The 12,909-nt window shown below is 46.2% G+C and overlaps 1 protein-coding gene across 2 annotated transcripts in view; it reads left to right on the top strand.

Annotated features, from left to right (window-relative positions):
• smg6 (SMG6 nonsense mediated mRNA decay factor) overlaps nt 1-12,909 on the top strand; it is a 57,907-nt gene that overhangs the window by 28,169 nt on the left and 16,829 nt on the right. For both annotated transcript variants that reach the window (XM_045717430.1, XM_045717431.1), the window contains exons 9-11: nt 3,006-3,067; nt 3,522-3,667; nt 3,748-3,861. In XM_045717430.1, coding sequence (XP_045573386.1) covers nt 3,006-3,067; nt 3,522-3,667; nt 3,748-3,861 — 322 coding nt within the window. The remainder of the gene's footprint in view (nt 1-3,005; nt 3,068-3,521; nt 3,668-3,747; nt 3,862-12,909) is intronic.

Below are 12,909 nucleotides of genomic sequence, written 5' to 3'. Positions count from 1 at the left end.
AAAATCAATACACAGAAGTATATATATTTTTTTAAACCTGCATAGTTAGTTAAAAGAAATTCATGTTAGCAGGCAATATTAACTAGGGAAATTGTTATTTCTCTTGCGTTCATTGCACGCAGAGTCAGGGTATATGTAACAGTTTGGGCCGCCTGGCACGTTGCGAACTAATTTGCCAGAATTGTACATAATTATGACATAACATTGAAGGTTGTGCAATGTAACAGCAATATTTAGATTTAGGGTTGCCACCCGTTTGATAAAATACAGAACGGTTCCGTATTTCACTGAAAGAATAAACGTTTTGTTTTCAAAATTATAGTTTGACCATATTAATGACCAAAGGCTCGTATTTCTGTTTTTATTATAATTAAGTCTATGATTTGATATTTGATAGAGCAGTCTGACTGAGCGGTGGTAGGCAGCAGCAGGCTCGTAAGCATTCATTCAAACTTTACTGCGTTTGCCAGCAGCTCTTAGCAATGCTTGAACCACAGCGCTGTTTATGACTTCAAGCCTATCAACTCCTGAGATTAGGCTGGCAATACTAAAGTGCCTATTAGAACATCCAATAGTCAAAGGTATATGAAATACAAATGGTATAGAGAGAAATAGTCGACACGTCATAATTCCTATAACTACAACCTAAAACTTCTTAACTGGGAATATTGAACCACCAGCTTTCATATGTTCTCATGTTCTGAGCAAGGAACTTAAACATTAGCTTTTTTACATGGCACATATTGCACTTTTACTTTCTTCTCCAACATTGTGTTTTTGCATTATTTATTTGAGATGAAATAGATTTTATTTATGTATTATATTAAGTAAAAATAAAATTGTTCATTGTTCATTCAGTATTGTTATAATTGTCATTATTACAAATATATATATATATATATAAATAAATCGACAGATTAATCGTTATCGGCTTTTTTCGGTCCTCCAATAATCGGTATCGGCGCTGAAAAATCATAATCCGTCAACCTCTAGTGTGGATGTGGCTTGTCTGTCTCCTCTCTCTCTCTCTCTCTCTCTCTCTCTCTCTCTCTCTCTCTCTCTCTTTCTTTCTGTCCTCTCTCTCTCTCTCTGTCTGTCTGTTGATTTTTACCAGATTCTGGATCACATTTTTCTCTTTCCACACACATACTAGATGTTTTACATACTAGAGATGTTTTCTCTCCCAGGAAGTGGTGACTCTGACACAGCCTCTGTAGCAGACAGATGGTGCATTGTGGGCCACGGCGCTCTTGTTATTGCCATCTCCATGGCGATGCTACCTCGTAAACACACGCACGCACAGACTCACATCCTCTCATACACGCACACACACTCACACAGACTCACTCACACACACTCACATCCTCTCTCACCATGCAGACACACACATGGTGTTTCTTGAGACGTCCCCATTGATAAATCAATAGTTTATGAGAAATATCTCTCTTTGTTTCGAAGACTCATTTACTCTTCCTCTGTTTCTCTCCTTTCTTTTTTTCCTGATGTAAGTTGGCCTGTTGTCAGATTCTCTCATTCCCTCTCCTTTCTGCTCAGTCCCCTTCACCTAGCTGTTGTAACCAATGTATTAACCAGTCCCCTTCACCTAGCTGTTATAACCAGTGTTATAACCAGTCCCCTTCACCTAGCTGTTGTAACCAATGTATTAACCAGTCCCCTTCACCTAGCTGTTATAACCAGTGTTATAACCAGTCCCCTTCACCTAGCTGTTGTAACCAATGTATTAACCAGTCCCCTTCACCTAGCTGTTGTAACCAATGTATTAACCAGTCCCCTTCACCTAGCTGTTGTAACCAATGTATTAACCAGTCCCCTTCACCTAGCTGTTGTAACCAATGTATTAACCAGTCCCCTTCACCTAGCTGTTATAACCAGTGTTATAACCAGTCCCCTTCACCTAGCTGTTGTAACCAATGTATTAACCAGTCCCCTTCACCTAGCTGTTATAACCAGTGTTATAACCAGTCCCCTTTACCTAGCTGTTGTAACCAGTGTATTAACCAGTCCCCTTCACTTAGCTGTTGTAACCTGTTATAACCAGTCCCCTTCACTTTGCTGTTATAACCCATGTATTATTCAGTCCCCTTCACCTAGCTGTTATAACCAGTACATTAACCAGTCCCCTTTACCTAGCTATTATAAACAGTCCCCTTCACCTAGTGGTTATAACCAGTTATAACCAGTCCCCTCACCTAGTGGTTATAACCAGTTATAACCAGTCCCCTTCACCTAGCTGTTGTAACCAGTGTATTAACCAGTCCCCTTCCCCTAGCTGTTATAACAAGTGAAGAACCAGTTCCCTTCACCTAGCTGTTATAACATGTCCCCTTCACCTAGCTGTTATAACATGTCCCCTTCACCTAGCTGTTATAACATGTCCCCTTCACCTAGCTGTTATAACATGTCCCCATTCACTTAGATGTTATAACCAGTTTTATAACCAGTCCCCTTCACCTAGCTGTTATAACCTGTCACCTTCACCTAGCTGTTATAACCAGTTTTCTAACCAGTCCCCTTCACCTAGCTGTTATAACCTGTCCCCTTCACCTAGCTGTTATAACCTGCTACCTTCACCTAGCTGTTATAACCAGTTTTCTAACCTGTCCCCTTCACCTAGCTGTTATAACCAGTTTTCTAACCTGTCCCCTTCACCTAGCTGTTATAACCTGTCCCCTTCACCTAGCTGTTATAACCTGTCCCCTTCACCTAGCTGTTATAACCTGTCACATTCACCTAGCTGTTATAACCAGTTTTCTAACCAGTCCCCTTCACCTAGCTGTTATAACCTGTCACCTTCACCTAGCTGTTATAACCAGTGTTGCAGTTCTGTTGTTTATCTCAACCGTAGCACTCATACCAAGGCCAATGATGTCACAGAGAAATAGCATTTAACAATGAAAGATGACAGGACAGACATGTCTAATCAACGATAGACTGTCTGACTCATCAGTGCTCTGTTGCTCCTGTCTCTCTGCTTCTGTCTGCAGCTCAATAAGAGGTTTATACTCAGCTTCCTCCACGCTCACGGAAAACTCTTCACTAAAGTGGGGTGAGTACTCTGCCCTGTGTGTGTGTGTGTGTGTGTGTGTGTGTGTGTGTGTGTGCGCAAGCTTGTTTTTGTATTTTTTATGTCGTGAATAAAATATGTAGACTTCATTTTCTGCAGACAGCTTTTCTAACTCTCCCTGATGACGAGAGTAGCTGCTGTTTCAGAAGAAAATATTTAGCTTCCAATCACTGATGATGTGTGGTTGTCTCTCTGTGATGTGTGGTTGTCTCTCTGTGATGTGTGGTTGTCTCTCTGTGATGTGTGGTTGTCTCTCTGTGATGTGTGGTTGTCTCTCTGTGATGTGTGGTTGTCTCTCTGTGATGTGTGGTTGTCTCTCTGTGATGTGTGGTTGTCTCTCTGTGATGTGTGGTTGTCTCTCTGTGATGTGTGGTTGTCTCTCTGTGATGTGTGGTTGTCTCTCTGGATGAGAAATGTCTGTTTAAATGTGTTGCAGCATGGAGTCGTTCCCGGCGGTGGCCAGTCGTGTTCTCCAGGAGTTCAGAGCTCTGCTCCAACACAGCCCTTCCCCCCTGGGAAGAACACACATGTTACAGATCATCACCGTTAACATGTTCACGATACACAACGCTCAGAGCAGAGGTAACACACACACACACACACACACACACTTGTGCCCGAAACACTCAAGCCTGTGACTAAATGTTTCTCTCTCTCTTTAGGGGTAGATGGTGAGGTGAGATCTGTGTTACAGGAACAGACTACAGCTCTGGGTCTGGCCATGTTCTCTCTGCTGGTCCAACGCTGTACAGAGCTGCTGAGAGACACACCCGCAGGTATACACACGCACGCACGCACACACACGCACACACTGAGAGATGTAAGGGTATACGATAACGTACAGTTATGACAATAACTACTGTTCTCCGACGGAAGGGAATAAGGTATTACATATACTACGGGGAGTCAACAACCAATCATATTCACCTGAAGAACGGACCAATGGATATCGATCCCGCCCTCGGCGGACCAGTCTTCCTGGCTGATAATAGCTGGGCTCGCATCCATTTCCTCAATTCAGTACCGCTCTTCAGCGAGTCCAAACCCACTGACGGCGCAGGGCTAAAATATTTTCTACTCGGTTCCCTCCTTCAGGGAACAGTAGTTATATTCATAACTGTACATTCCCTTTTTCAGTAGGTCACTCTATATAACATACCATGGAGATGCCCCAAGCCCGGCTCAGAGGACCAAGCCACCCCGAGGACACAGGTTTCACCGCTTCCTAAAAGGGCTTACAGAAGACACCTCCCCCCCCCCCCCCAAGACTTACCTGCGACGCCTTAACTGACCCATACAGGGAACCAGAAGCTGCTGCAACTTGGGTATGTGTACTGACACGCTGCCACTGCAGCCCAAGTCCCTAAACCCCACTGTTCCAAGTCCAAAACAAACAGAACACCTGTCGTGACTTGGTAAAGCACACGCGTGCTGCATAGCATCAACTAGAGTTGATGAACCACGGCAGCCCAAGGCTTAAACCCACAGGAAACCTGCAGTAACCTGGAAACTGTTGACTCTCGCGCGCTGCCACGGCAGCCCAAGGCTTAAACCCACAGGAAACCTGCAGTAACCTGGAAACTGTTGACTCTCGCGCGCTGCCACGGCAGCCCAAGGCACACGGAAACAATTTGTCAACCACGACAGCAGATATGGGATCTGTGAGTTTTGGCCCCATAAAGTTTGAATTTAACGGCTATGGGTTTACAGTCGACGAGAGGGCTGTGTAAGGAAGTGGCACGTGTTTTTTTTTAGAGTTGACATCAGGTTAAAGGAGTTTCTCATTTTTCAGAGCTCTTTGGTAGACCTTTGGATATTATTTCTATAGCTTTTTGAGAAGGGCCTTTTTCCACCTTGAAGGTTTATATGGAAGCCATCCCGACAACATGGAACTGTTTATTATCTCTGCATAGTCACTTCACCTACATGTACAAATGACTTCGACTAACCTGTACCCCTGCACATTGACTCAGTACCGGTACCCCCTGTATATAGCCTCATTACTAACCTGTACCCCCGCACATTGACTCAGTACCGGTACCCCCTGTATATAGCCTCATTACTAACCTGTACCCCTGCACATTGACTCAGTACCGGTACCCCCTGTATATAGCCTCATTACTAACCTGTACCCCTACACATTGACTCAGTACCGGTACCCCCTGTATATAGCCTCATTACTAACCTGTACCCCTACACATTGACTCAGTACCGGTACCCCCTGTATATAGCCTCATTACTAACCTGTACCCCTGCACATTGACTCAGTACCGGTACCCCCTGTATATAGCCTCATTACTAACCTGTACCCCTGCACATTGACTCAGTACCGGTACCCCCTGTATATAGCCTCATTACTAACCTGTACCCCTGCACATTGACTCAGTACTGGTACCCCCTGTATATAGCCTCATTACTAACCTGTACCCCTGCACATTGACTCGGTACCGGTACCCCCTGTATATAGCCTCATTACTAACCTGTACCCCTGCAAATTGACTTGGTACCGGTACCCCCTGTATATAGCCTCATTACTAACCTGTACCCCTGCACATTGACTTGGTACCGGTACCCCCTGTATATAGCCTCATTACTAACCTGTACCCCTGCACATTGACTCAGTACTGGTACCCCCTGTATATAGCCTCATTACTAACCTGTACCCCTGCACATTGACTCAGTACCGGTACCCCCTGTATATAGCCTCATTACTAACCTGTACCCCTGCACATTGACTTGGTACCGGTACCCCCTGTATATAGCCTCATTACTAACCTGTACCCCTGCACATTGACTTGGTACCGGTACCCCCTGTATATAGCCTCATTACTAACCTGTACCCCTACACATTGACTTGGTACCGGTACCCCCTGTATATAGCCTCATTACTAACCTGTACCCCTGACTCGGTACCGGTACCCCCTGTATATAGCCTCATTACTAACCTGTACCCCTCCACATTGACTCAGTACCGGTACCCCCTGTATATAGCCTCATTACTAACCTGTACCCCTCCACATTGACTCAGTACTGGTACTCACTGTATATAGCCTCATTACTAACCTGTACCCCTGACTCGGTACCGGTACCCCTGTATATAGCCTCATTACTAACCTGTACCCCTGACTCGGTAACGGTACCCCTGTATATAGCCTCATTACTAACCTGTACCCCTGACTCGGTACCGGTACCCCCTGTATATAGCCTCATTACTAACCTGTACCCCTGCACATTGACTCGGTACCGGTACCCCCTGTATATAGCCTCATTACTAACCTGTACCCCTCCACATTGACTCGGTACCGGTACCCCCTGTATATAGCCTCATTACTAACCTGTAGCCCTGCACATTGACTGGGAACCGGTACCCCCTGTATATAGCCTCATTACTAACCTGTACCCCTCCACGTTGACTTGGTACCGGTACCCCCTATATATAGCCTCATTACTAACCTGTACCCCTCCACGTTGACTCTGTACCGGTACCCCCTGGATATAGCCTCCACATTGACTCTGTACCGGTACCCCCTGTATATAGCCTCCACATTGACTCAGTACCGGTACCCCCTGTATATAGCCTCCACATTGACTCTGTACTGTTACCCCCTGTATATAGCCTCCACATTGACTCTGTACCGGTACCCCCTGTATATAGCCTCCACATTGACTCAGTACCGGTACCCCCTGTATATAGCCTCCACATTGACTCTGTAATGGTACCCCCCTGTATATAGCCTCCACATTGACTCTGTACCGGTACCCCCTGTATATAGCCTCCACATTGACTCTGTACCGGTACCCCCTGTATATAGCCTCCACATTGACCCTGTACCGGTACCCCCTGTATATAGCCTCCACATTGACCCTGTACCGGTACCCCCTGTATATAGCCTCCACATTGACCCTGTACCGGTACCCCCCTGTATATATCCTCCACATTGACTCTGTACCGGTACCCCCCTGTATATAGCCTCCACACTGACTCTGTACCGGTACCCCCTGTATATAGCCTCCACGTTGACTCTGTACTGGTACCCCCCTGTATATAGCCTCCACATTGACTCTGTACCGGTAGCCCCTGTATATAGCCTCCACATTGACTCTGTACCGGTACCCCCTGTATATAGCCTCCACATTGACCCTGTACCGGTACCCCCTGTATATAGCCTCCACATTGACCCTGTACCGGTACCCCCTGTATATAGCCTCCACATTGACCCTGTACCGGTTCCCCCTGTATATAGCCTCCACATTGACCCTGTACCGGTACCCCCCTGTATATAGCCTCCACATTGACTCTGTACCGTAACACCCTGTATATAGCCTCCACATTGACTCTATACCGTAATACCCTGTATATAGCCTCCACATTGACTCTGTACCGTAATACCCTGTATATAGCCTCCACATTGACTCTGTACCGTAACACCCTGTATATAGCCTCCACATTGACTCTGTACCGTAACACCCTGTATATAGCCTCATTACTAACCTGTACCCCTGCACATTGACTTGGTACCGGTACCCCCTGTATATAGCCTATTTACTAACCTGTACCCCTGCACATTGACTCAGTACTGGTACCCCCTGTATATAGCCTCATTACTAACCTGTACCCCTGCACATTGACTCAGTACCGGTACCCCCTGTATATAGCCTCATTACTAACCTGTACCCCTGCACATTGACTTGGTACCGGTACCCCCTGTATATAGCCTCATTACTAACCTGTACCCCTGCACATTGACTTGGTACCGGTACCCCCTGTATATAGCCTCATTACTAACCTGTACCCCTGACTCGGTACCGGTACCCCCTGTATATAGCCTCATTACTAACCTGTACCCCTCCACATTGACTCAGTACCGGTACCCCCTGTATATAGCCTCATTACTAACCTGTACCCCTCCACATTGACTCAGTACTGGTACTCACTGTATATAGCCTCATTACTAACCTGTACCCCTCCACATTGACTTGGTACCGGTACCCCCTGTATATAGCCTCATTACTAACCTGTACCCCTGACTCGGTACCGGTACCCCTGTATATAGCCTCATTACTAACCTGTACCCCTGACTCGGTACCGGTACCCCCTGTATATAGCCTCATTACTAACCTGTACCCCTGCACATTGACTCGGTACCGGTACCCCCTGTATATAGCCTCATTACTAACCTGTACCCCTGACTCGGTAACGGTACCCCTGTATATAGCCTCATTACTAACCTGTACCCCTGCACATAGACTTGGTACCGGTACCCCCTGTATATAGCCTCATTACTAACCTGTACCCCTGCACATTGACTTGGTACCGGTACCCCCTGTATATAGCCTCATTACTAACCTGTACCCCTACACATTGACTTGGTACCGGTACCCCCTGTATATAGCCTCATTACTAACCTGTACCCCTGACTCGGTACCGGTACCCCCTGTATATAGCCTCATTACTAACCTGTACCCCTCCACATTGACTCAGTACCGGTACCCCCTGTATATGGCCTCATTACTAACCTGTACCCCTCCACATTGACTCAGTACTGGTACTCACTGTATATAGCCTAATTACTAACCTGTACCCCTGACTCGGTACCGGTACCCCTGTATATAGCCTCATTACTAACCTGTACCCCTGACTCGGTACCGGTACCCCCTGTATATAGCCTCATTACTAACCTGTACCCCTGACTCGGTACCGGTACCCCCTGTATATAGCCTCATTACTAACCTGTACCCCTGCACATTGACTCGGTACCGGTACCCCCTGTATATAGCCTCATTACTAACCTGTACCCCTACACATTGACTCGGTACTGGTACCCCCTGTATATAGCCTCATTACTAACCTGTACCCCTCCACATTGACTCGGTACCGGTACCCCCTGTATATAGCCTCATTACTAACCTGTACCCCTGCACATTGACTCAGTACCGGTACCCCCTGTATATAGTCTCATTACTAACCTGTACCCCTCCACATTGACTCAGTACCGGTACCCCCTGTATATAGCCTCATTACTAACCTGTACCCCTGCACATTGACTTGGTACCGGTACCCCCTGTATATAGCCTCATTACTAACCTGTACCCCTCCACGTTGACTTGGTACCGGTACCCCCTGTATATAGCCTCATTACTAACCTGTACCCCTCCACGTTGACTCTGTACCGGTACCCCCTGGATATAGCCTCCACATTGACTCTGTACCGGTACCCCCTGTATATAGCCTCCACATTGACTCAGTACCGGTACCCCCTGTATATAGCCTCCACATTGACTCTGTACCGGTACCCCCTGTATATAGCCTCCACATTGACTCTGTACTGGTACCCCCCTGTATATAGCCTCCACATTGACTCTGTACCGGTACCCCCTGTATATAGCCTCCACATTGACTCTGTACCGGTACCCCCTGTATATAGCCTCCACATTGACCCTGTACCGGTACCCCCTGTATATAGCCTCCACATTGACCCTGTACCGGTACCCCCCTGTATATAGCCTCCACATTGACCCTGTACCGGTACCCCCCTGTATATATCCTCCACATTGACTCTGTACCGGTACCCCCCCTGTATATAGCCTCCACACTGACTCTGTACCGGTACCCCCTGTATATAGCCTCCACGTTGACTCTGTACTGGTACCCCCCTGTATAAAGCCTCCACATTGACTCTGTACCGGTACCCCCTGTATATAGCCTCCACATTGACTCTGTACCGGTACCCCCTGTATATAGCCTCCACATTGACTCTATACCGGTACCCCCTGTATATAGCCTCCACATTGACTCTGTACCGGTACCCCCTGTATATAGCCTCCACATTGACTCTGTACCGTAACACCCTGTATATAGCCTCCACATTGACTCTGTACCGTAACACCCTGTATATAGCCTCCACATTGACTCTGTACCGTAACACCCTGTATATAGCCTCCACATTGACTCTGTACCGTAACACCCTGTATATAGCCTCCACATTGACTCTGTACCGTAACACCCTGTATATAGCCTCCACATTGACTCTGTACCGTAACACCCTGTATATAGCCTCCACATTGACTCTGTACCGTAATACCCTGTATATAGCCTCATTATTGTTATTTTATTGTTACTTATTTATTTTCTTATTTCTAGTTTTTTTTCTATTTTTTTTTTTACTTTAGTTTATTCAGGAATTTTGTTGTTAACTCTATTTTCTTAACTGCGTTGTTGGTTAGTGGCTTGTAAGTAAGCATTTCACGGTCAGGTCAACACGGTTGTGTTTGGCGACTCTAACAAATAATACAATTTGATTATGGGTCCCCGTCCAAAAGGCGGATAATCTCAAAGAACCAGCCTCCACAATCACGCAACCTCAACACAGTTGAGTTGGTTTGGGGATGAGTTGGACCGCAGAGTGAAGGAAAAGCAGCCAAAAAAGTGCTCAGCATATGTGGGAACTCCTTCAAGACTTTTGGAAAAGCATTCGTCATGAAGCTGGGTGAGAGAATGCCAAGAGTGTGCAAAGCTGTCATCAAGGTAAAGGGTGGCTACTTTGAAGAATCTCAAATATAAAATATATTTTGATTTGTTTAACTTTTTTTTGTTGGTTACTACATGATTCCATATGTGTTATTTAATAGTTGAGATGTATTCACTATTATGTATTCACTATTATTGTACTATCTTTTGACTGTTAGTGTACATTGGCCACAACCGAGGGTGCAGTCTCCACTCCGTAGAGATAGGACCCCCCCCCCACGGAAAGTAGTACCACACCCACGTTGTGAGATCTGGGAAGATGCGTCACCGTACTCATCACCCATGGTGAAACTCTACATGTCCTCACCACCCGTGGTGAAACTCTACATGTCCTCACCACCCATGGTGAAACTCTACATGTCCTCACCACCCATGGTGAAACTCTACATGTCCTCGTCACCCGTGGTGAAACTCTACATGTCCGCCACTGGACGAAACACGCTGCCAGTCTCTCATATATTATCTCATGAGGGGCCCTGCGCCACCCTGAGGACTGGGATGTTTTCAATCCAGCACTATGAGGACTGGGATGTTTTCATATCCAGCACTATGAGGACTGGGATGTTTTCATATCCAGCACTATGAGGACTGGGATGTTTTCATATCCAACACCCTGAGGACTGGGATGTTTTCATATCCAGCACCCTGAGGACTGGGATGTTTTCATATCCAACACTGAGGACTGGGATGTTTTCATATCCAGCACCCTGAGGACTGGGATGTTTTCATATCCAGCACCCTGAGGACTGGGATATTTTCATATCCAGCACCCTGAGGACTGGGATGTTTTCATATCCAGCACTATGAGGACTGGGATGTTTTCATATCCAACACCCTGAGGACTGGGATGTTTTCATATCCAGCACCCTGAGGACTGGGATGTTTTCATATCCAACACTATGAGGACTGGGATGTTTTCATATCCAACACTGAGGACTGGGATGTTTTCATATCCAACACTATGAGGACTGGGATGTTTTCATATCCAACACTATGAGGACTGGGATGTTTTCATATCCAACACTGAGGACTGGGATGTTTTCATATCCAACACTATGAGGACTGGGATGTTTTCATATCCAGCACTATGAGGACTGGGATGTTTTCATATCCAGCACCCTGAGGACTGGGATGTTTTCATATCCAGCACTATGAGGACTGGGATGTTTTCATATCCAGTACCCTGAGGACTGGGATGTTTTCATATCCAACACTATGAGGACTGGGATGTTTTCATATCCAACACTGAGGACTGGGATGTTTTCATATCCAACACTATGAGGACTGGGATGTTTTCATATCCAGCACTATGAGGACTGGGATGTTTTCATATCCAACACCCTGAGGACTGGGATGTTTTCATATCCAGCACCCTGAGGACTGGGATGTTTTCAAATCCAACACCCTGAGGACTGGGATGTTTTCAAATCCAACACTCGGAGGAGTGGGATGTTTTCATATCCAGCACCCTGAGGACTGGGATGTTTTCATATCCAACACCCTGAGGACTGGGATGTTTTCATATCCAGCACCCTGAGGACTGGGATGTTTTCATATCCAGCACCCTGAGGACTGGGATGTTTTCATATCCAGCACCCTGAGGACTGGGATGTTTTCATATCCAACACTGAGGACTGGGATGTTTTCATATCCAGCACCCTGAGGACTGGGATGTTTTCATATCCAACACTATGAGGACTGGGATGTTTTCATATCCAACACTATGAGGACTGGGATGTTTTCATATCCAGCACCCTGAGGACTGGGATGTTTTCATATCCAGCACCCTGAGGACTGGGATGTTTTCATATCCAGCACCCTGAGGACTGGGATGTTTTCATATCCAGCACCCTGAGGACTGGGATGTTTTCATATCCAGCACCCTGAGGACTGGGATGTTTTCATATCCAGCACCATGAGGACTGGGATGTTTTCATATCCAGCACTATGAGGACTGGGATGTTTTCATATCCAACACCCTGAGGACTGGGATGTTTTCATTTCGAGCACCTTGAGGACTGGGATGTTTTCATATCCAACACTATGAGGACTGGGATGTTTTCATATCCAACACTATGAGGACTGGGATGTTTTCATATCCAACACTGAGGACTGGGATGTTTTCATATCCAGCACTATGAGGCCTGGGATGTTTTCATATCCAGCACCCTGAGGACTGGGATGTTTTCATATCCAGCACTCTGAGGACTGGGATGTTTTCAAATCCAACACTCGGAGGAGTGGGATGTTTTCATATCCAGCACTGAGGACTGGGATGTTTTCATTTCCAGCACCC

This window comes from Salmo salar, chromosome ssa04 (assembly GCF_905237065.1).
Source record: "Salmo salar chromosome ssa04, Ssal_v3.1, whole genome shotgun sequence".
Taxonomy (NCBI): domain Eukaryota; kingdom Metazoa; phylum Chordata; class Actinopteri; order Salmoniformes; family Salmonidae; genus Salmo; species Salmo salar.
This window is presented reverse-complemented; position numbering and strand designations above follow the sequence as displayed.